Raw genomic sequence first — 24,076 nt, forward strand, 5'->3', positions numbered from 1 at the left:
CCAGTGACAGACAACCTGCAGCACCCTTGCCTAGCCCCTGCCTGAGCTCCCATTCGCTGGCCTTCCTGGCCTTCCCTCCCACGCCCTGGGCCCAGGCAGCTGTCTTCCTATGCCTTGGGACCACCCACCTTGAGGAGTCAGAAGCAGGAAAGAGTTTGGTGCAAATGAAAAGCAGTGGCCTAGTATTCTATTCATCCTGTCAAACAAGTAGAATCGAAATGTCATAAATCTTTTTGCTAGGCAAAAATTCTATAAAGTTTTCCAAAATATATATATTATATTTATGTATATGTATACAAAAGCTTTCTAATTTATATTCACTCAAAATTTTGTTATAGTTTCATGTATTTTGCCATCTAGAATCACAGCTAAAAGTCTAGAAAATTTATTAGTGATTAAAATAACTTGAATGAGGCTTGAAACTCCTAATCCAGTTCTGAGAATACAAAGAAATATTGTTGGTTAAAAAGACAGGAAATTAACATGTGATACAGTATTATTAACTAAAGTACAGATTTTGTTCAAATCTCAAAAAATGAAAAACAGTAGCCTAATAGTACAAATAATTGGGTGCTAATATTGACTCAATTGCTTACTCATGCTCAGATTTTGGGGTGAGTATCTTTGCCTTTCTAGGCCCACATTTTCTCATCTGACAGTGGCTGAGGGACAACAGACTAGGTCAGGGCTTGTGAACAGAATCATTAATTCTGACAAATCTGGCCAGGAGACCAAAGTTGCCTGGAGTCAGCAGTGTGTTGAGAAGGATCCTAGAGCCTCAGCTCAGGAGAAATTGTAGCAGCCAGGAAGGGACTCTGAGGAGATGCACTGTAGTTGAGCCCTGAGGGTGAGAAGGAAGCTGCCATGTGAAGGGCTAGAGGAGGAATGAGCCTGACCCTTTCAGGGAACAGAGAAAAAGGCCAGTGTGGCTGAGTTCTATAAATCAGGGCTAGAGGAAGATGGAGTAGATCATAAAGGGCATATCATATCAAGCTTTGTAGGCCTGTTTAGGAGTTTATGTTTTATAGCAAATGCAGTGGAAATTCATTGGAGAATTTTAAACCAAAGAACAACATTGTTAAGATTTCCATTAAAAGACTATATAGGGAATCAGAGAATAAGATAAATACACAGAGTGGATAAGCCATCAGGCATTTCCAAGGAGCAGTAGGAGTGCAATGTGGAGAAAAAGCATGAAACAGAAGTACATGGAGGATTTGGGCCCAGGTTTCTGAGGGCCTGATACCAGGGTGAGGCGTCTGTAATTCACAGGACAGCAGGGGGTTGGGGAAAGGTCAAGTAGAAGTGACCTGCTTCGAGCTGCACCTTAGGGAGAATAACATGATGTCCACAGGCTAAGTTTAAAGGAAGGAAACTGGAAGCGGGAGACCCGCAAGAAGACCTCGACCCCCCAAAAAGGACTTGGGAGGTACAGTGGCAGGATTAATCAGCCTGTCTACAATACTGTGGAAGTTGAATTCCAGTAGCTTTGCAACCATGGGGCCACTTGTAGATGCAGCCATCGAAGGAGAAGAGGCCAGAGGTTGAACCCAAGTGTCAAGCCCAGATGAGAGGAAGTCTGGTGTTGCCGTCGCAGAAGTCCAGATGGCACGGAAAGACTGATCTGAGCAGAAACACATGAATTCCCTTTGGGAAGAAGCGTGGTTGAAATTCCAGGAAAATTTCAAGAGGACAATGAGAATGTGGACCAGAGGTCAGGGACAAAGCTCAGGCCTGCAGGGAACAGTCTCAAAAATGCTAAGACTTGAATAATAGCACCCTGAAAGTCATCAGCCCTCTTAGAGAAGAGGGCTGAAGATAACATGGGGAGTGGCAGCTTGCAGGAGTGCAGAAGGAGACTGAGAAGTCAGAAAAAAAGGAGGAGCGCTAAGGGATGCAGGATTGGGTAAGATTGGGGAGGGGTGGTGAGAGGACAGAACTCCAGAAAAGATGGGAAGTAATCAGAGTGTTGAGCAGATTCTGCAAGAGCAGTTAGTGATATACAGGCTGAGAAAAAGCTGTGGGGTGTGGGACACGGTCACATTCAGGAGAACCACTTGTCAGGTCTGCAGAATTGTGGGCAGGGGGCACCCACAAGTAGTGGGGGTCAGTGGCATGTTGTCGTTGTTGTCATTCAGACTCTCAGTCGTATCTGACTCTTTGCAACCCCATGGACTGCAGCATGCCAGGCTCCACTGTCCTTCACCATCTCCCAGAGCTTGTTCAAACTCATGTCCACTGAGTCGGTGATGCCATCCAACCATCTGTCTCATCCTCTGTCATCCCTTTCTCCTCCTGCCTTCAATCTTTCCCAGCATCTTTAACAGCATCATCTTTTAGGATTTGAAATTGCTCAACTGGAATTCCATTACCTCCACTAGCTTTGTTTGTAGTGATGCTTCCTAAGGCCCACTTGACTTCACACTCCAGGATGTCTGGCTCTAGGTGAGTGATCACACCATCGTGGTTATCTGAGTCATGGAGATCTTTTTTGTATAGTTCTTCTGTGTATTCTTGCCACCTCTTCTTAATATCTTCTGCTTCTGTTAGGTCCATACCGTTTCTGTCCTTTATTGTGCCCATCTTTGCATGAAATGTTCCCTTGGTATCTCTAATTTTCTTGAAGAGATCTCTAGTCTTTCCCATTCTATTCTTTTCCTCTATTTCTTTGCATTGTTCACTTAGGAAGGCTTTCTTATCTCTCCTTGCTATTCTTTGGAACTCTGTATTCAGATGGGTATATCTTTCCTTTTCTCCTTTGCCTTTCGTTTCTCTTCCTTTCTCAGCTGTTTGTAAGGCCTCCTTGGACAACCATTTTGCGTTTTTGCGTTTCTTATTCTTGGGGCTGGTTTTGATTACAGCCTCCTGTACAATGTTACAAACCTCCATCCATAGTTCTTCAGGCAGTCTATCAGGTCACACCCCTTGAATCTATTTGTCAGTTCCACTGTATAATCGTAAGGGATTTGATTCAGGTCATACTTGAATGGCCTAGTGGTTTTCCCTATCTTCTTCAATTTCAGTCTGAATTTTGCAATAAGGAGTTCATGATCTGAGCCAGCCAGCTCCTAGTCTTGTTTTTTGCTGCCTGTATAGAGCGTCTCCATCTTTGGCTGCAAAGAATATAAACAATCTAATTTTGGTATTGACCATCTGGTAATGTCTATGTGTAGAGTTGTCTCTTGTGTTGTTGGCAGAGGATGTTTGCATATGACCAGTGTGTTCTCTTAGCAAAACTCTGTTAGCCTTTGCCCTGCTTCATTTTGTACTCCAAGGCTAAACTTGCCTGTTACTCCAGGTATCTCTTAACTACCTACTTTTGCCTTCCAGTCCCCTAAGATGAAAAGGACATCTTTTTTTGGTGTTAGTTCTAGAAGGTTTTGTAGGTTGTCATAGAACTGTTCAACTTCGGCTTCTTTGCCATTAGTAGTTGGAGCCTAGACTTGGATTACTGTAATATTGAATGGTTTGCCTTGGAAACAAAGAGATCATTCTATCATTTTTGAGATTGCACCCAAGTACTGCATTTTGGACTCTTTTGTTGACTGTGAGGGCTACTCCAATCCTTTTAAGGGATTCTTGCCCACAGTAGTAGATACAGTGGTCATCTGAATTAAATTTGCCCATTCCGGTCCATTTTAGTTCACTGAGTCCTAAAATGTCGATGTTCAATTCACTTTTGCCACCTCCTGTTTGGGCACTTCCAGTGTACCTTGATTCATGGATCTAACATTCCAGGTTCCTATGCAATGTTTTTCTTTATAGCATTGAACTTTACTTTCACCACCAGACACATCCATATGTCATTGGCATATGTCATCGAGAAATCATAAAAGCAGACTTTTCTTTACAGAAGGGAGAGACTTCAGTTACACGCAGGGCCAGAGCCTCAGATGGGAATTCGTCCCAGCATTTCCAGGCTGCTCTGAAATCATGTCAGCACCTGTCTTTCCCCCAAGTTACTGTCATTCAGTATTGTTGGAGCCGCCTCTTCTTGGGCAGCTCTTGTGACTGGGTATCCATTGATTCCATTGTATGAGGCTCCATTAGCATCTTGGATGTATTGATTTTTTTTTTTTTTCTTAGATCTGGAAGAGACTTTTAGCAGTCAACTAGTTCAACCTCCTTGTTTTACTGATGAGAAAAGTGAACCCTGAGACATGTGGTTCTTTCCAAAGTCATATGCCATATTTCTGGTAAAGACAGAGCTGATACCTAGGACTCCAGCTCCTGTATTCCACACCAATGCCCACAGCTGTCAGTTCCCCAGGGCCACTGACACAGTGGGATGTCGAGAAAATACACAGTTGGAGTTAAACAGACTTGAATTCCAGTTTTATCTCTTCTAGCCATGAAACCAAGCAAGTTACTTTCTTTGAGTCTTAAGAGTCTTTATCTATCAATGGAGAATACTACTGTTATTTAACTCCTAGTAGATATGCCAGTGTGAAATCATGGAAAATATATATAATAGTCTCTGCCTCTGGTTCCTGGCACAGAGCTCCTAAATCCCTTGTAATTTCCTAAGTGATAAGAACATTAGGAGCATATTTTGTTCTCACATTTGGTTTTTGACCTCAGTTCCTGAACATAGAACTCCTAAACCCCTCAGAAATTTCTGAGCGATGGGAGCATCTTTTGTTCTAATGAGGTGACTCGTGGGCTCCTAGATGGAGGCTGGTCACCAGAAAGATCAAGCCATGATTGGAAGCTTGAAACTTTCAGCCCTGACTCCCATCCTCTGGGAAGGGGAGAGAGCCTAGAACTTGAGTTAATGATGGATCCTGTAGATGCAAGGAAGCCTTTGTGACCATCCCATGAGTACAGGGTTCAGAAAGTGTCCAGGTGGGTAAACACCCGAGGTTCTGGGAGAGTGGTACACAGTGAGAGGGCATGGATGCCCCATGCCCCTCCCCAGATACCTGGAACCTCTTCTGTCTGAATGTTCATCTGTATCATTTTATAACAAACCAGTAAACATAACTGTTTCCTGAGTTCTGTGAGCCATTCCAGCATATTAATAAACCCTAGTTGGGGGTCATGGGAACCCCAGTTTAATGCTGGTCAGTCAGAAATAGGTGACAACCTGGGACTTAATGACTGTTAGCTAAATTGGGGTTGGGGGAAAACAGTGTTGTGGGGAAGACAGGTCTGAGCCCTTAACCTGTGGGGTCTGACTGTTATCTAAATTGGGCTTGGGGGGAGACATTGTTGTGGGACTGAGCCCTTAACCTGTGGGGTCTGACACTCTGTTCAGGTAGAGTATCAGAATCAATTAAATTACAGGACACTCAGCTGGTGTCACAGAGAATTGCTTGGTGTGGGAGAGGAAAAAAACCCACACATCTGGTGTCAGAAGTATTATGAGTGTGGTAGTAGTCTGAGAGTAAGGGACAAACACAGGAGTGTGTTTTCCTTTATAGCTTGTCAGGACTCCCTTGGTTGCAAGTACAGAAACTATACTCAGCTACCTCAGACCAAAAAGGAAATTTGTCAACTCCCATAATGAAAAACCCAGGAGCAGTCCTTGCTTCAGGCACAGCTGGATCCAGCACTCACACAAATGTGTTTGAATATCTTGCCCTCTTGGCGCAATTTTCTTCTGGGTTGGCTTTATTCTCTCTCCTGTATAATGGGGAAATCAGACACCAGTCACTCTAGGCTTCCATCCCGTCAGTCAGCATTTCCAGTGGAAGGAGAGCTTTCTCTTTTCTAATAGCTCAGCAAGCATCCTGGGACTGGCTGTCACTGGAGAACCTCAGGCCCGTCTCCAAACCAGTCACCGTGACCATAGAGTTGGAATAACCACATGGATTGACATGGGGAACGGATAGTCATTCCCACCCAGGAAAAGCTTGATGCTGTTTCTGGAGGAAGGAGGAAGGCTGTTGGCCAGACCAAAACAACAGCCTCCTTGCTATGGGCCCCAGTATGTTTCTGGGTACACAGTAGGCACTTAATTAAATTCCATGTCCCCTTCCCACCCCAGGCCACCCCACAGTCCCTTCCTCAGTGACAGAACTCAGCATGCTGAGCGCCAACCACACTCCTTTCTCACTGGTCTGTGTCCTTGCTGGGGAGAATCTCAGCCCTGGGGCCTATGCTGCCTGCCTCACGTTGCTTGTGGTTCTCAATCCTCGCCAAGAGGGCCCATTTTCCAGCTACTGATTCTGTGTCCTGAACACTATGTTCTGGACTTTGGCTTGCTAACAGAATGTCTCATCTTGTCCCCCTGACCGGTTCCCCTCGTGCCGGCACCGGCAGCCACGTGGCCTCCCTCCCGCTGCCTCAGGTGGCTTCTGTGCCATCCTTGGCAGAGTTGCTGAGATGTGCACAGAGCCTCTTTCGGCTGGAGCAGGGTGCCGGGGTGTGACATTTAGGAAGATGCCAGCTTCAGTTTTGCCAACCCACTGTTGCCATTCTAGAAACAGATCTATAATTGAAATGATAAAGAGACACAAAGTAGGCAGAGACTACTAATTAAAACGATTATCCCTGTCATGGTATGGGAGAATCAGTCCCACGACATCTTGGGAAAATAGCAGGTCCTTCCAGAGTTTGAACACAGTTTGCTTTGGTGACGATAAGGACATTCTCTCATTAGTGGGAGCCATGCAAACAACCAAGACTGTAAAAAAAAAAAGGGACTTGGGATTGTTTTTCTTTTTTAAAAAGCTTGCCTTTTCATACTGTTGCTTAATTTTTAGAATAAATCAAGTATCTCCCAAATAGATAAACCCATGCCCAACTACCCACCCCCAATACACACACAAGATTTGGGGATAAGCCTTCAGCATTATGCAATTATAATTCAATATTTTTAAGATTTTTTTTATGTGGGCCATTTTTAAAGTCTTTATTGAATTTTTTACAGTATTGCTTCTGCTCTTATATTTTGGCTTTTTGGCTGTGAAATCTTAGCTCTCTGACTAGGTATGGAACTCAAACCCACACCCACCCCCTCCCTTACATTGGAAGGCGAAGCCTTAACCAATGATGGCCAGAAGTCCCTACAATTTTTTAACTGGAAGAAACCTATTTGCATCAGACCAAGTGATGGCAGGGGAGGGGTCCTTTAACAATACCCCAGAATCCATCAATTTGTCCCAAGCATATCCCCCCAAAAGGGAGGACAAGTTGGTTGGATGGTATCGCTGCCTCAGTGGACATGAACTTGAATGACTCCAGAAGATGGTGAGGGACTGGGAGGCCTGGCATGCTGCAGTCCATGGGGTCGCAAAGAGTCAGACACGATTTAGTGACTAAACAACAACATATCCCCCCAAAAAACTTTGCCCTAACCTGAAACACACCTTCAAAAGGAGCCCCACGTTCCAACCCCACTGCTGCCTGAAGCTCCTCCGTACAGCAGTTCTCAAGCCACCAGGGAAGGGCCCTCATGGGTCAGGGCCTCTCGGTTAGGCTGCGGTGTCAGGACGGTCTGCCCTCCAGGGAGCAGCTCCCACATGGCTACTGGCTTCCAGTGGGACCTTGAGTCACAACCTTCTCCAAGGCGCTTTCTTCCACCTAGAAAGGAGTTCTCAGCTTCAGATCATTTTCATTTTTACTTGAAACAATGCGTAGGGAAACAAAGTGGGAATAGGGAAGGGGGCTCATCAATGCCAGATTGGGGCAGAGGCTCCCAAGCACAGTAGTTATGGGACTGGCCTGGGGGTCTGAGACTTCCCCACAGATCCTGGCTTTGTGGGTCTCCTTATTTGTCCAGTGAGCCCTAAAATTGTGTCCATCTCATGCCCTCTCACCATTTTTGCCATGCCTATGAACCTCATGTATTCATTCTTACCTAATGCTTTATCTTATCTTCAAGTTGGCTCTCTTGCAAATAAGAAAACTTGTGTAACCTAACAGGAAAACCATGATCACTAGCCATGTTGCCAGTAACTAAAAAATGGTGTTCTAGTGGCGGCTTCAAGACTCTTACCTATTCTCATTCCTTAAAAGGTAGATTAGTAAGGTTTGGATAGATGTTATCCTCTGCACCAAACTCCTTGAAAACTCCTTTTTTTCCTCCTTGAAAAAAAAAAAGTCAAAAGAATAGATAGAGGATTGAATAGGAAATCTCTCTCCCTCCTTTTTTCCCCATGAATTCAGTGTTATCAAACCTGAGGATCCCTTTAAAACATGTCTTGAACCACTGGCGGTAAGGTCCCATTGTTGGGGAAGTGCTGGGACGTCAGCATTTCCAGTAAGACTGTTTTCTCATCAGGAAATAAGGCAGTAGGACCAGAGGCCTCCAAATGGCTCTTTTGTTGCTGGAATAGATGTGATGGTGTCCAGGCAGGTCCACTGAAAGCTTTCAGATGCCCATGGTATGGAATCACCAGGCTTCTGTTCTGGGGGACTCCCTTGGGTAGATCCCAGCCAGCCTCAGGGCCGTGAAGATGCCATTGACACTAGTGAGTCAGGAAATGTTCAGACTCGACCTGCCCTGCTGGACGGCAGCCACAGCGCTGACCTCCTCTTGTATCTTTTATTCCCGTAGGCGGGAGGGAAGCACTACCACCCCACCTGCGCCAGATGTGTGCGCTGCCACCAGATGTTCACCGAGGGGGAGGAGATGTACCTCACAGGTAAGCAAATCTGACCCTCGGGGAGGCGTTCCTCTCCGCTTATGACTGGAAAGGAGATACAGCCTCCTTCCGTCCCAGGGCTGTCTGTGCTGTTGGCTTGTCCTCAACACTGTGATTAATTCGCCCCTCTCTGGGTGGTTCAGGAAAGTTGCCGGTGTGGCTAATGTGAAGTGACATGTAATCTGCCTTCCGTCCCTGTGCGCCTCCCCCCGCTGCTCGGCTGGCCCGCTTCCCTGGCAGTTCTCTCTGAGCAGACTCCCCTGGCTCTGCCTCGAGGTGGGAGGCTGAGCTCCTTCAGGCCAAGGGGTCAGAGAACAGGAGGATGACGGGGTTGCAGACTGTCTGCACCATCACAGCACCTACTGCCGCCTCCCTCTCCCACCCCTCCCTCCACATCTCAGAGCATCACACCCGGCCACTGCCTGGTCGCCCCTCTCAGGAAGGACCAAAAGGAATGTGAGGGAACCAAGAGTTGCCAAAAAGCTAATCAGAGCTGCTTTTCCTCTGCCACTTCCCAGGGTCCAGCCCTCTGGCCCCAGGATTCCTACTCCAGTCTCCTAATTAGTCTCTAGGCTCTGCTCAGTCCTCCATCCTCTGCCCAGTCCATCATTCTCAGGCATCAGTGTTCTCAGCAGAGCCCTGTTGAGGGGTCTTTGGGGGACCTCTGGGCCCACTGCTGCTGCTGCTAAGTCGCTTCAGTCGTGTCTGACTCTGTGCTACCCCATAGACGGCAGCCCACCAGGCTCCCCTGTCCCTGGGATTCTCCAGGCAAGAACATTGGAGTGGGTTGCCATTTCCTTCTCCAATGCGTGAAAGTGAAGTCGCTCAGTTGTGTCCAACTCTTCATGACCCCATGGACTGCAGCCTACCAGGCTCCTCCATCCAGGGATTTTCCAGGCAAGAGTACTGGAGTGGGTTGCCATTGCCTTCTCTGCTGGGCCCGCTAGTTAGGTGAAAACACTTCAGCCTAGTATTTAAGACACTCTCAGTGAGGACTCCATCTGCCTTGAACAAACTCAACACTGCAGCTTGCCAGAGCCAACCTGCAACCATTCCTTCATCCATTCAAAAACTCTTGGATACCTACCAGATGCAGACTCTGAAGGGTCCACAGTGAGTTCCAACCCAATACCCATGGCTCTGATGTCCATGGGGCAGGTGGACCATGGTCAGTAGTCACACAGATAACTGTCAACTGTGATAAGTTGTACGGAGGGAAGGAGTGTGAACTGTGAGAGCACATGATGGGGTGGGGAGGGGCGCCTGGGAGGGTCCCTGATGAGGGGCCGGGGTTCCAAGGAGGAGTGAGTGTTAACTGGGGAAAGAGGGGAGGGATGGAATTAGCCAACCTAAGGGCATAGAATCTCCCGGCCTCTTGGTTGGCGGTGGGGATGCAGGGGCGGGGGGTGGGTAAAGAAATGGCAAGTGTGGGAGACCGAGAGGAGCCAGTGTGGCCAGGGTGCAGCAGGAGGTGAGAGATCAGGGCAGGACAAGCTGCTGCTGCTGCTGCTAAGTCGCTTCAGTCGTGTCCGACTGTGTGACCCCATAGACGGCAGCCCACCAGGCTCCCCCGTCCTTGGGATTCTCCAGGCAAGAGTCCTGGAGTGGGGTGCCATTGCCTTCTCCGCAGGACAGGCCAGGCTGGACCTTCTGGCAGGGACGGTGTTCACCCTCAAATGATCTCATGGCCCTGGTGCCCCCAGGGGGCCACTCTCCACCCGCAGGCCTCCTGGACCACCCTGCCTCTGTGCCTTCCCTGGGATCCTACCATTGTAGACCAAGTTAGAGGCACTGCCCACTTCAAAGCCCCCAGATGTCCCCAGCCCCCACCCAAGCTCACTAGCCTCCCTCCCTGCACCCCCGAGCCTTCTGTTTGCAGCTGCTCCCCTCCAGCCTGCATTGAGCCATTGGCCACCTCCCTGAGAACCTTGCCTCTGACATCGGCCCCTCAGCCCTGGCATTGACCCCTGTGCACTCACTTGACTGGTGATCACTGTTGGCTGAATTTCTGTGCTAGCCATCTGCAGTTGAATAGTCATCTTGGGGAGGGCATTTCTTTGGGAGATACCTTCCTCCTGGTTTCTTCACAAGGCAAATGGAAGGTCAGAAAGGCTATTATGAGGAGCATAGCTTCCTCTCAAGCTTGTCCAAGCCACACATGTCCACGCCAGGAGTTGCCTCAAGATGTAATGAACCCCCTTGGCCTAGAGCTGGTTTCTAAACCTCAGCGCTGTTGACATATGGGGCCAGATCATTCTTTGGTGTGGAGACTGCCTTGTGTATTTCAGGATGTTTAGTAGCATCCCTGGCCTCTGCCCACTAAATGCATAATGTACATCTTATTGTTGTGACAACCGAAAATATCTCAGACGTTGCCCCAGGAGGCATAATCAGCCTGGGCTGAGAACCACTAGCCTAGAGCTATTCAGCAGAATCTCATACCATCTGCTAGGAAAGCTGAAACAGGGTTTCCTGTGTTGGACTGGGCAAGGGGACTGTCTCCAAGATGCTGTGACCCTACATCTACTGATTTGTATGTACAATCATACAGGTGTTAGAGGTGAATAGACCCCAGGAGTCACTCTAGACAGTGAAGTAACAGTCCTCATTGTATAGAAGGGAAAAGTGAGCCCCAGAAAGAAGAAGAGATTTGCATGAGAACTTACAGGTACAGGGGCAAAGGTGGGGAACCTGGCCTTATGACTTCCACCCCAGAGCTCTCCCCATCTTGCCTCCTGAGACCCAGGCCCTGACTGCTACTCAGGTCCCTGCAGGGACTAGGCTCCCCCTTTCCAGGAGCACCGATCCCTCAGTGCTCCCTCAGTGCCTGGGTCCCTAAGTGGTTCCTGCTGCAGTACCCCATGTTATGTGATAGGAAGCCCATGTGAGTCTCAGCACACTGCATGGTATCTTCATGGGCCCCAAGAATCTAGACTTTGCACTTGGTTTGAAAGTTTGCTGCATGGTATTCCTCTCCCCAGAGGATGAGGTGGTTGGATGTATCACTGACTCAATGGACATAAGTTTGATCAAACTCCAGGAGATAGTGAAGGACAGGGAAGCCTAGCATTCTGCAGCCTATGGGGTCACAAAGAGTTGGACATGACTTAGCAACTGAAGAACAAATTCCTCTCACCCTTCTCTGGTAAAGCCCTTTCCTGTATTGAAATTGTTCTCATGTTCATATCACTGGAAATTAAGATCTCTCCCTGCCTGCCTGAATTCCCAATGCTGATATTTGCCCATTTGGTGCTTTGAATCCTGGCTCCACTATTTAGTAAGTTTTTTACCTCTTTACTCTCTAAACCCCTATTTCCTAGACTGTAAAATGAGGTAGTAACAGTCGCTATAATATATCATATAGTGAGATCCCTGGTTCAATGGTAAAGAATCTGCCTGCCAACGCAGGAGACATGGGTTCGATCATTGGGTCAGGAAGATCCCCCGGAGAAGGAAATGGCATCCCACTCCAGTATTCTTGCCTGGGAGAAACCATGGACAGAGGAGCCTGGCAGACTACAGTGCATGGGGTTGCAAGAGTCGAACATGACTTAAGGACTGAACCACCACAACCAAGGTCCTTACATGCAGGAAGCTCTTAGTTCCCTCCTGTAGCAGATACCTATTGAGCACCACCTATGTATCCAGCGCTGTTCTAACAACTGGAGATGTGGCCATAAACAAGTCCCCTGCCCTCCTGGAGCTTACATCCTCTTGTTCCAGTATCTTCCACGCCCTGCTTTAGACCAGAACTTCACAGATTGCTGAAAGAGTTAAGTGATGAAGTGAGTAGCTTTGTGATCAGGAGAGAGAGTGCACAAATATCTCCAGGAGGTGGAGATATTCTTGGTGTTAAAGAAGGGTTTGTCACCCTCCTCTTTAATTATCCCCTTCCCTACTCCCCTGGCTCCTGGGAGAGTGGGAGTAATTGCAGGGCGTTTAGGGACCTGCCTCGAGGGATGCTGAGTGATCCAAAATGAGGGGGTCCGGGCCATCCACTGCTGGAGTCCTGCTGACTTGGGCTGTGGGTATCTCAGAGGTGACAGCCACCAGGGGCTTCTGCTTCCACTGGGAACTGAGCTTGTGATCGCCTTGGACACTCACCCCGGGCAGGGATACCAAGACTCAAAATGATCTTTCCCAGAAATGGCAAGAACACTGTCCTCCCAGGCAGCACAGGAGTGGTGGGGACCAGTTCGGAAGACTCCTGGGTCCAGGCATCAGCACTTCCACTAAGGAGCTGTGACCTTGAGAATAACTTCTTTGTCTGAGGTCTCTTCCTTCACCTGTAAAATGAGGAAGTCATCACTGTCTTTCATTCAAACATTCACACTGAGGTCATGTTTGTGCCAGGCTCTTTGTTATGTGCTGGGCGCCCAGAGATGAACGAGGCAGGGTGCTGGCTTCAGTGGTGGAGTTTACATCAGGAGCAGGAGACTGACTTAATCAAACAGAAGTGCAAACATTCGGGGACAAGCTGTGATAAGACTGTGAAGGGGAAGCTTGCAAATAACTGGAGTATGTTATAAGGCTCCTCATCTAGTCTGGGAGGTCTGGCGAAGCTCTGCTGATGAAGGGAACTTTCAAGTCCAGAGCTTGATGTTGAGTAGGAGGTGGGAGGGTGCAGAGGGGAGAGAAGAGTGTGGAGGCAGAAAGAACAGCAGGTGCAAAGGCCCACATCGGAGGAAGCTTTATGTGGTGGAGAAATCAAGGCAGGCCCACCTACCCCGTGCGCAGAGAGCAAGTGAGGGCCTCCAGAATATTAAAGGGCAGGGTGAATGTGAGGATGTAAGTGCCCCATAAAACAGTGTGCACATAAGAGGATGGGTTAGGAAGCCTGCAAAGCTTATAAACTCAGTCTTGTCGTCCCCCATGGCAGGACACACTATGGTACTGGCAACTGTGTTACTCAGGAGGACATTTGGGTCAGTTTGTTTGTGTTTTAATTACTGTGTGATGGCTTTCTGATGGGCTCTAATTGGGAGAGGTCTGACATCCGTCTGGACAAGAACTTCCGGGGCCCCAGGAGGCAAGAGTAAGCTTTCTTTTATTTGTTTCATGTTCTGTTCTGCATTCATCTTTTAGGTCTTTTTGTAAAGATGCCAGATTAATCTGTTTGTTGTTCAAACCCTTCATTTGGGCTTCACCAAGAAATTAGGTCACCAGTTTTGTCCAGCAAATTTTTGCCAAAATGCTGCGGGTTATGGGCAAAACTTACACAAATATCACAAAAGTTGCATACAGTTGCTAGATCAGCGGGAGTATTTTTATACCCAAAATGTGGCTCGTGAGATAGATTTTGCTCTTATTCTTGTGCCTGTGCCCCAGAAAAAGGAAAGATGGGCCTTTTTCTCTCCTTCTGTCTGCACTAAATGCTTTCCTTTTCTGAGGACCAGAGACAGAGAACAACACTAGAAACATAGGATTTCAGCTGTATGTTTTTAAACAGGTCTCTGCTATCATTTATATATTTAATTAAAGCACAGCAGGCAGGAAATCACTTACAAAATCCTGGGACAAATCTTGCTGCTAAGGAAAAACACTGTAACAAATCATAGGTCCTAACAATAATAAGAATAAATGCCATCAGCTGATATTTGCTGAGCACTTACTGTGTGCCAAGCACTTTTCTGAGTTTTAAATGCGTACCTCATTTTATCCTTAAAACCCTGTGAATTGAAAGCCATTCATATCTTCAGAGAACAAGAAAGTTTAGAAAAGTTACATCGCTGAGCCAAGGTTAGCTAGCCTGTCTTGCTTGCTTTGTTAGAGGCATTTTTTTCCACTTATTATCAGAATTCTTAACCTGTGGTTCACAGTTGGCCTTCTGAATTCAATAAACCCCCTGACGTTGCATGCCGGAGTTTGCCTATGGGTAGGTTTCTCTAAGGATAGGGTGTGTGGCTTTTATCAAATTTTCAGAGCTGTTTATGGCTCAAAGTAAAGTGAAAAAAGCTTTAGTTCTGTTTTAATGCAAATCCCAAACAGAGCCCTGAAAGCTTTGGTAATTACACCACACGCTTCTCTTGGAAAACTGACTCTATTTCAGATAACTTCTTTTTTTTTTTTCCCGCTTAGATGATATAAGGTCCTGGTACGAGGAGGTGTGTCTTTCTGGCTCAGCTGGAGAAGTCTTTGATATTTAGCTGAGGCCTCATTTCCCTCTGACAAGTACCTCAGAAGAGGTGCCCTGAGTTCACAGATTGTTCAAGAGAGGGCCTCCCATCGTGATGGATGGTGGAACACCAACCCTCTGTCATCATCTCCACATTTCATCAAACCACACTTTAAAAAGCACTAATGAAACATTGGTTGCTATAATTTAGTAGTTTAGCAGTGTTATTTTAAATTGAATCTCTCTACTGACAGCTTAGGTTGTAGGAGTCATGCTTAAAAACTTTAAATCTTATGTTTCCCCAATCCTGCTACATAATTTTAGACTCTTCAAACATAGCCTAGCTGTACTAAATTGATATTTCCTCAAGTCTGAGTCTTCGAAGCATATTTCATTTTAAATAGAGTACATTTTAATTTTTGATGAGCTGTAATTTTTTTTAGATGTTTAGGGTTACCAAACATCTTGAATCATATAGAAAATATTACAGCGTGGTAGTTTAAGACTTGTACGTGTATAATCTCTTTCCGACTTGCTCCTCGCGCCACGAACTCGAGACGACGTGGCCATTTTCTCGCCAGTTACATGTCACATCAGCTTCACCAGCCAATTTGTCCATGTTGGTCAGAATTAGGTCTAGAGTAGCAATTTCCCTGGTTGCTTCCTCTATTTTCTAGGAAACAAAATTGCCTGCTGGGCAAGTCAAGAACTTGTCAGATACTTGGGTTTTAGCTAAATGAGATGTTTTATCGGTGTGGACTTCTCAGGTGGCAGGAATTCAACTCGAATGACGTCAGGTGAAAGGGGACTGACAAGCTCACCAAACTTGGGAGTGTCCAGGAGCAGCCCAGCTGGGTTGAGGGGCCCACAGAGGGCAGCAGGTGGGTCTTCTCCCTGCTCCTTTTGTGTGTGGCTTCCCCTGCGCAGCTCAGGCTGACTGCCTCCCTGTCAGGGGAAGGAGGGCGTGGCCGCTCCTGACTCTGGGCACGTGTGGACACTGGCGGGGAGGCAGCAATAGGTGAGCAGGAAAAACATCTAAGCCCCCCAAACCCCAGTTCCCCTCTCTGAAAACACTGATAACCACAGGCTCTGGTGAGGATTAAATGAGCAAATGCACAGAAAAGCCTCCCCGTCAAGCCTGCCACCACCAGCCCACCAGCCCAAGTTCGTGGTAAACACCCAGTCACGTCAAAAGGGCCATTCCCCCGAGCCATGACTAATAAATGCTGGCTGCTGTTAATATTATCATCATTATCAAGACCTAGCATAAGGCTCAGTGTATGTTAGTGATCATTATTATTTTTTCTTAGTTACTATTGTTGTAAAGTATGTAGCATAAAGTCTGGCACAGGCAGTCTCTAAATGCTATTTATAACAATAAGAATAATAAGACTACTTAGCACCTGACATAGACGAAGCACTCAATACCTTTGAATTACAGTGCTAACTATTATTATTGTTAGCATCCTGGGAATTACTAGGCACCTCCAGGCTGCCCGTTCTCTTTTCATGTGCTGCCTGCTCTCCTCTGTGGTAACCAGCATCATGGTGGCCAAGCACTTTCCTCCTTCAGACTTTTTATTAAGCTTCAGGCCTACTTGATCATGTCAGGTCCAGGCAAACTGGTCTTTTCCACTTCTCCCCAGTGCCCTCATCCCTGGGCACCAGCCCAGCCTTCCAGAAGGTGTGCTGGCCGCCAAGCCAGGCTTCTGCTCAGTGACTACACCTGCCCAACCAGCCCTCTGCTTGCTGCATGCCCCTCGCCCAGCCAGGCCCCAGCTCTGGGAGGAGGAGAGTAAACACCACCCACCCCTTGCAGGTCTCCCCATGACTCCCTTCCCCTCACCCTAACTAGACCCTGGCCAACAGGGTTTGACAAAAAATAACAGCAGCAACACTGACACTTACGTGGTGCCTGCTCTTGGCAGACACTGTTCCCAGGGCTCTACATGTATTAATGCATTAATCCATATGGCAGATGTACAAGGCAGGTACTATAACCATCTCTATGTTCTAGATGGGGAAACTGAGGCACAGAGGGGTCACTGACCTGCTCTAGGCAATGAAACTAGTAAGTGTTATAACCAGGGTTGAACCTTTGAGGAATATTACATTAAATAATGTATAAACTGCCTCACATAAGGTGAAGATTTCCCGGTGGCAAAGATTATAATGATGATAATGTTGCTATTGGGCTTCCCTGGTGGCTCAGATGGTAAAGAGTCCACCTGCAATGAGGGAGAACTGGGTTCAACCCCTGGATTGGGAAGATCCTCTGGAGAAGGGAATGGCAACCCACTCCAGTATTCTTGCCTGGGAAATCCCAGAGAGAGGAGCCTGGTGGTCTGCAGTGGCAAAGAGTCGCAAAGAGTCTGACATGACTGAGCAACTTTCACTCACTCACTCAATTGTTATTACTACATGTCAAATTCAACAAAAGGGCTGACTCACTGTTCTCTTGCTGAGACTAGAATCCTTAGTTAACAAGTCAGCAGAGTGCCCTTTGCGCTGCAGAAGTGTCCCCCTAGTGGTGGGGGTGGGGAGTTTTTTTAAGTTGAGGTAGTAGTCACATACATAAAATTACCCGTTTTAGAGTGAACACTTCAGTAGCTTTTGGTGCATTCACAGTGCTACGCAACCACTGCTCCATCTAGTTCCAAAACACTGCCATCACCCCAAAAAGAAGCCACAGCCGTTAAGCAGTTGCTCCCTATCCCCTCCTCTGAGCCCCTGGCAGCCACTAGTCTGCTGTCCTTGGATGGCATATTTGGGGTATTTCATATAGATGTGGCCTTTTGTGTCTGGCTTCTTTCACTTAGCATAATGCTTTCCAGATTCATCCACATTGTACCATGCATCAGTGTCTCCTTCCTTTTCACAGCTGATTAATATTCCATTTCATGGATATGCCACACTTGTTTATCTGAGTGGGGATTTTAAAGGAGCCTTTCCATAGTCCTGGCAAGGCTGTGTCACAGAAATAGTGCTTCTAACATAAAGGTGGAACTCAGAAACCTCACTTGTTACAATCCAGAGAAGTCCAGAGAAGGAACTTAACAGTCTGACTGGGATCAGGGGCTAAAATCTCAAATGCCTGTTTAAATGAGTGAGAAGGGCAGGGAGGCAGACAGCAGGGAGGGTCCCTGGCCTCCTGCAGGGTCTAAGAGTATTCATATGCAAAAATACTTTAAAATAAAAACACTGTGTTTGCCAAACAGAACCTTCAGGTGGGCTAGTTTCAGTCCCTGCTGCCTCCTTAAGCCTGGCTGGGCTTCCCGAAGACTGTGGCACCAGCTCCAGCTTTGGGTTTTATAAATCTCCACTAATGCAAAAAAAAAAAAGATGTTGACAAATTGAATTTACAGGTCTGGCAGAGATGTGGGTGGGTGGGTCCCCAAACCTTAAATAAGCCAAAATGTTACAGGGGTGAGGTGTGTTGTAACCAGTCAGAGAGGTAAGACTGAATGCTGACTCTGCTAGGGATTCAAAACAGCCTTAGTGCTCTGCTGAGGGACAGTCTTGGAGATTTAGATTTCTGACTCTGAGTCAGCTGAATCAGAAATAGCTAATCTTTCACTTCCATAACATTTGCAGAATCTGGAATTGTGGGTGATAGTCTCAGAGGATGAGAGAGTAACTCGTGAAATCACTAGTCTAACAAACAGTGTTGAAGTCTTGCAAGTTAGGAGTTCTGTCGTGTCACACTGGTTTCTTTACTTCATGACATTCCAGGGGAACAGATTTGAAGTATTAACTGGTAGTTAGCCTTGTGGTTCTCCAATTGGGCTTCCCTGGCGGCTCAGAGGGTAAAATGTCTGCCTGCAATGTGGGAGACCTGGGTTCAATCCCTGGGTCGGGAAGATCCCCTGGAGAAGGGGCAACCCACTCCAGTCTTCTTGCCTGGAGAATCCCATGGATGGAGGAGCCTGGTGCAGGTTACAGGCCATGGGGTCGCAGAGTCGGACATGATTGAGTGACTTCACTTTAACTTTCACTTCACTTTCTCCAATTTAGAAACAAAAATCACCTAGGGAGCTTGTTAAAACTGCAGATTCCCAGGCCCCCCTCTAGAAAATTGACTTAAGGAATTCTTGGGAGCGGGGCGGGGGTGGTCGGGATTCTGCATTTCACCAGGCTGCTGGACAGGTGGTCCACAGGTCCCATTGTAACAAGCCCTAATCTAATAAATCTTACAGACACTCAATCTGGAATTGTAGCTGTCATATCAGAGTTTAGACTATACCAGTTGTCCAAATCTCTGAGTCCAGTTCAGAGAATTCAACTGGCCTAAAATAGAGTATCATGTTTCTTTTATTTCTTCACTCATTCAGTATTTGTTAAGAATCTGTGGTCCCTTCAGGTTTGTCCGTAGATAAAACAAATGTGAATCCTGCTCCTTGCAGAACCTACATTCTGGGTCCAGATTGTTGAGTGGGGCAAATTATTTTTTTTCTGTTCAGAGGTGCCTGTTAAGTTGGAAGCAGAATCTCTAAGGGTTTGGAGAGATAATAAACATCTGTTAGGGTAACTACCACATAATGTGTCTCCTCAAAAGTGTCCCTGCTGAGCAATTATATACCCAATGTGTGCTTGAATACTGCCAGGGACAGAAGGCTCACTGTCTGAATGAACCCATTCAGTCTTTAAATGTTAAATTTTCCTTCCCTGAAACTTCTGCCCTTAATACTTTTTTTTTTTTCAATTTTTGAAAGTCTTTTAATTCATTTTTATGAAATTTTGAAAGACTATTTTCCATTTACGGTTGTTATGAAATATTGTCTATATTCCCTGTGTTGTACAATACAACCTTGATCCTGTCTTATTTCCAGTACCTTGTACTTCCCACTCCCTGCCCTTAATCCTTGTTCTATTTTGTAAGACATATTGAGCAAGTTAATCTGTCTTCCCATGGAGAGGCACTGAAATATTCAAAAGTCCTTTCCTCCCTTCTGTTACATCTGCTCTTCTCCATGGAGAAGACCCTGCTTTAAGGCCTAATTTTGGGTCCCCTCACTATCCTGGTCACCATTATCCTGTGGGCACATATCAGTCTGTCTCTCTTTTTAAAAAAAAATACAAAGATAGGTTCCAACCAGTCATTCATTCATTTCTGCATCAGGTGCTATTTTAGGAAGAGAGCTATTGACTGATGACATATGCAGACCATAATGTCACAGAGGTCTTTATGAACAAATCATCTTTTCTTACCTTCATTTATCTAAGTTTGTCACTAACCTCCAACAAATCCCTTCCTTTTATATATATATATATGTATTTGTTTGTTTGGCTGTGCCCAGTCTGGGTTGCAGCATGTGGTATTTAGTAGTTCCCTGACCAGGGATCAAACCCAGGCCCCCTACATTGGGAGCACAGAGTCTCCCTGGACCACCAGGGAAGTCTCCTTTCCCTCTTTAACTTAAGTGATACACTGTCAAAACCCAAACTTCTGATTTTTAAAAATTTCAAAATTTTTTTTTAATTTTTAAAGATTATAACTAATTACAGTTTATTTCTTCCGTTTGATCCTTCCCTCCCCCTTCACACACACACACTACTTATGAAAATCTGCTTTCCTGTATGCAGAATGCTGAAGCCATTTGTGGCTCGGCCTATTTCAGAACAGATACGCCCGTGGCCTGGAGAGATCATCTAGTCTGACCTGCTCCCTCTGCACTTCATTTCCCCCTCCCCCGTGAGAACCTCCCTCTGACCCTTTACCTTCCCTGTGCCTCTCTCACTTAATCTCACGACCTTCTGAGACATCTGTGTCTCCCTCATCCATTTCCTACAGTGACCTGTAACATGTGCTTCCTGCCAGAGCCACTGCAATAAACAACCCCTGGTGGATTCAGAGGCAACTCAGAGAGGACCCGGAAATGCTCTAATTATTCCCAAAGCTGGGGTCCCCACCCATCACTTGGTAGTGGACACACCCTAAGATCTCTGGCTCCAGCTGCAGACCCTGAGTCCCCCTACTGGGCTCCGAGAGCCATTGCACTTTACGTTGGGAGGAAATACACTCATGTAGAAGCAATCAGGGAGCATCGGCGAGCAAACACCTGCAAACATCAGCAAACAAGAATCAGATCCGTATCCCTCAAGTGACAAAACTGGCCCTGGAATTCAAATTTTTGAGATGAAAACAATGTCTCAGACCCTCCAAAGCCCACCTCACTGTTACTCAGATGAAGAAACTGGGATGGAGCAGGGCCCAGAAGGGCTGCTTGCTTTGGGCCCCTCCTGTCTCCGGCTCACTGTTCAACCTTACACTACCCGCTGTCACTTACTCAGTATCCAGCCCTAGTGGTTCCAGGCAACAAACTGTAATGGAAAAGATATTCTAAAAACAAAGTCAGACAAACAAATGCCATCTGGGAGCTCAGGAATCTAGCCATTTGCTGGCTCCTTTCCTTTTAGGGTTGATTACAGGAACAGTGGCACCAGAGGGATAACATGTTCCTATTTTTCCCTCTAATCCAGGACACCTGTCCTTTCTTTGGGGAATGTGTGATATTTGGGGCTTCTTCTCAACACGTGACTGGCCACCTGTTGCTCATGCCTTTCCAAATAGACCTCTCCAGTTGGGGCCTGGCCAACTGGACCCCCCCTACACAAGAAAACATGGGCAGCCGAATACACTAAATTTGAGGAGTCTGGAGTCTCTTAGGATTTAGCAGGTCAAGACTGTGCTCTGAAGCAGAATATGCAGCATGACACCTCCTCCCCTTGAACGTGATAGCTCTGGTAGACTGTCCTAAGTCTCTGAAGAGTGAGGAGGGCTGGAGTTCACACAGACCGTCCCTTTATTTCACCTCCACTGCATGCATTCATTTGACAAATATTTATTGACCACCTGCTCTGTGTCCCTCACTGCCAACCGTCCACTCATCTCATCACCCCACAAACATGTACGGAGCCTCTGCTGAGAGCAAAGCCCCATGCTGGATGCTGTGGAAGACCCAGTAATGAAGTAAGCTCAGCTCCCACCCACAGGGATCTCTTAATTTAGTTGGGGTGATAAATCCACAAGCTACTATGTTTTAAGGCCATATGTGCTGGGAATGATACAGAGAATGATGGATCACAAAGGAGAGCCAAGTCACTCGCAGCTGGCAGGTAAGAAGGTTCACAGGATGTCATATGAGATGTGGACCTTGGTGAAGGGCAGGGTGTGGCAGGCAGAGAGAGTGTGTGGGTGGCTGGATCGATGTTGCAGCAGAGATCCAGGAAAACCAAGGGGTCCTCCTGGCTGCTGTCGGGCACATGTGCTGACAAGGGAGTAAAATGGGGGTAGGCATGGGGAGACACCCAGGGTTCTGGTGGGTGTGAAAGGTCTGAAATTTTCATTATTTTCCTGGTCCCTTAGGTTCTGAGGTCTGGCACCCCATCTGCAAGCAGGCAGCCCGGGCAGAGAAGAAGTTAAAGGTAAGCAAAGCTGGTGATGATACCAAACCAGTTACTTCCAGTCCCAGGTTGGAGGCACTGCACTTTACTAGAGAATCACTCCTTAGTGTTCACACTTTCAGACGTGTGCCTGTATCCTTGGATTTCCTTAACAGTAACATCCACCTCATGGAGGTTTTGAAGGGATTTCAAGAGACATTGGATGTGAGAGCACTTTGAAAACTGTAAAGCACTATATGAATGTGAGTTTTTCATGTTTCTGGAGCAAGGCTACACCCTTCTCATTACTTGCCAGGATGGTGGCCTCTGTGAGGCACAGATGCCATGGTTTTTCCCCAGCCTAAGATCATTCATTAATAATAGTGGTTAAAATTGTCACAGAAGTTGACAGCTTGCAAAGCGTCTTCACAACCACGCTCTGATTTGATTTAACACCGCAGGGCAGATGGGTAAGGAACTGTATCTTTGCCTTGCTGGTGAGAAAAGCAGGGCCTTCAAGAGGGTGGTGACTGCCCTGCAGTCATGCCACCAGTCAGGAGCACAGCCAGCCTCCCCAGACGCACAGTGGAGCAGCTGAGGTCCTGTCCCTCTGGATGACCGTGTGCTGACAGGTACCAGGAAGGCCCAGGAATCTGGGTTCTTGATCCTAGGACTGCAGGAGGGGTGGGGCACAGCTCCCGAGTCCTTGATGCTGTGGAGGGGAGCCCTGGGGTGTGTGTTGGGGGCCCTCGATGACCTCTAAAGTGTCTCCACACCCTGGTCCCCCGGTATTAACTCCGCTGTTGGGATGCTATTAAAGTTATCTGCTGGAATCTCAACTAAAAATGCATGTGTACAATTTCTGACCAGCTGGTTAAACTATATCCTTTGCCATCTCATCTGTTTCATTTGTGAAAGAGCTGGTTTATTGATGCAAATTTTTTTGAGCTGTGAGTTTTCTCCCCTGTTTCTTCCAAGGCCTCTCCTTTTTAAGGTATAAGAACACCTATTTGTCCTTTTCTTCCACCATTTCCTTCTCTTTGTTGGCATTTCTTGAATTTCAGTTATCTGTCTACAAACATGATGCTTTTTGCTGTATCTGTGTGCCACTTATATCTTCATGTACTTTATTTTTTGTTGAAATCACTTACTCCTTTTTAGTTAATCAAACATTTTAAAATGAGACTGTATCACCCAGTGGAAAATCAGTATTGCTTTCTATAAATAGAAGGTAACCCAAAAATAAATTCATTGAAAATGAAATATTTTGGAAGAATAACTCTAGAAATTTTAGCTAATCATGTTGCCTGTACTTTCTTTTTTCTAAAAAAAAAAAAAAAAAAAAAGGTGGGGGAGAGAGTCAGGGAATGGAATTAGCAATTGTTATTGAAATGTATTAGGACCAAATTAAGATTTCTTCCTTAATCTAACCAAGAGGATTGAAATAGAATTTTACATTTTATTCTCCCACTCTGACTCAGTATTATCTAATTTTTTCCTAAATTCATCTCCCCAGAGACACACTAGTCCATGATCTACGTTTGGGACGCAGTGCTGTGTAGTCCAACTTAGAATGCTCTAGGGGCTTCCCTGGTAGCTTTAACTTGTAGGATGAGAGATCCTGAAGGGAATGTAGCAGTCCTTAAGACCAGGCCCTCATTTCACAGATCAGGACTTCGAGATGCCTAAAATCACATAGTTTACCAGTGATCCTTGATTTCCAATCTGTTTTCCATTTAACTGCGCTTGCTACCACTCTCTTAAACGCACCAAAGATGAACAGAGAGCTGTTCTGTTAAGAGAGCCATTAATCTATCATTGTCATCGTTCAGAGAAAGATTTTTTAAGTTTCTCACTTAAGGTTGATGTCATTTTGCAATGGGTACACTATAAAAATAATCAGCATATTGTGCAAATTACACAGCATTTAACCTCCCTTTCCATTTTGTATAAACAAACTGCTAAGGAATGATGCTAACCACTTTTA

General features: G+C 46.3%; 1 protein-coding gene and 1 long non-coding RNA gene across 7 annotated transcripts in view; one reads left to right on the forward strand and one right to left on the reverse strand.

The window, feature by feature from the left end:
• The window catches only part of ABLIM3 (actin binding LIM protein family member 3), a 131,240-nt gene that overhangs the window by 75,572 nt on the left and 31,592 nt on the right, over window positions 1-24,076 (forward strand). For all 6 annotated transcript variants that reach the window (XM_043913229.1, XM_043913233.1, XM_043913228.1 and 3 more), the window contains 2 exons: window positions 8,504-8,591; window positions 22,073-22,131. In XM_043913229.1, coding sequence (XP_043769164.1) covers window positions 8,504-8,591; window positions 22,073-22,131 — 147 coding nt within the window. The remainder of the gene's footprint in view (window positions 1-8,503; window positions 8,592-22,072; window positions 22,132-24,076) is intronic.
• On the reverse strand, window positions 7,399-10,674 carry LOC122700374. Its single transcript, XR_006342753.1, has 3 exons — window positions 10,571-10,674; window positions 7,943-8,031; window positions 7,399-7,527 (listed from the first exon to the last, which is right to left on the reverse strand). It is a non-coding gene; the product is annotated as an uncharacterized LOC122700374 (long non-coding RNA).

Source organism: Cervus elaphus, chromosome 9 (assembly GCF_910594005.1).
Source record: "Cervus elaphus chromosome 9, mCerEla1.1, whole genome shotgun sequence".
Taxonomy (NCBI): Eukaryota; Metazoa; Chordata; class Mammalia; order Artiodactyla; family Cervidae; genus Cervus; species Cervus elaphus.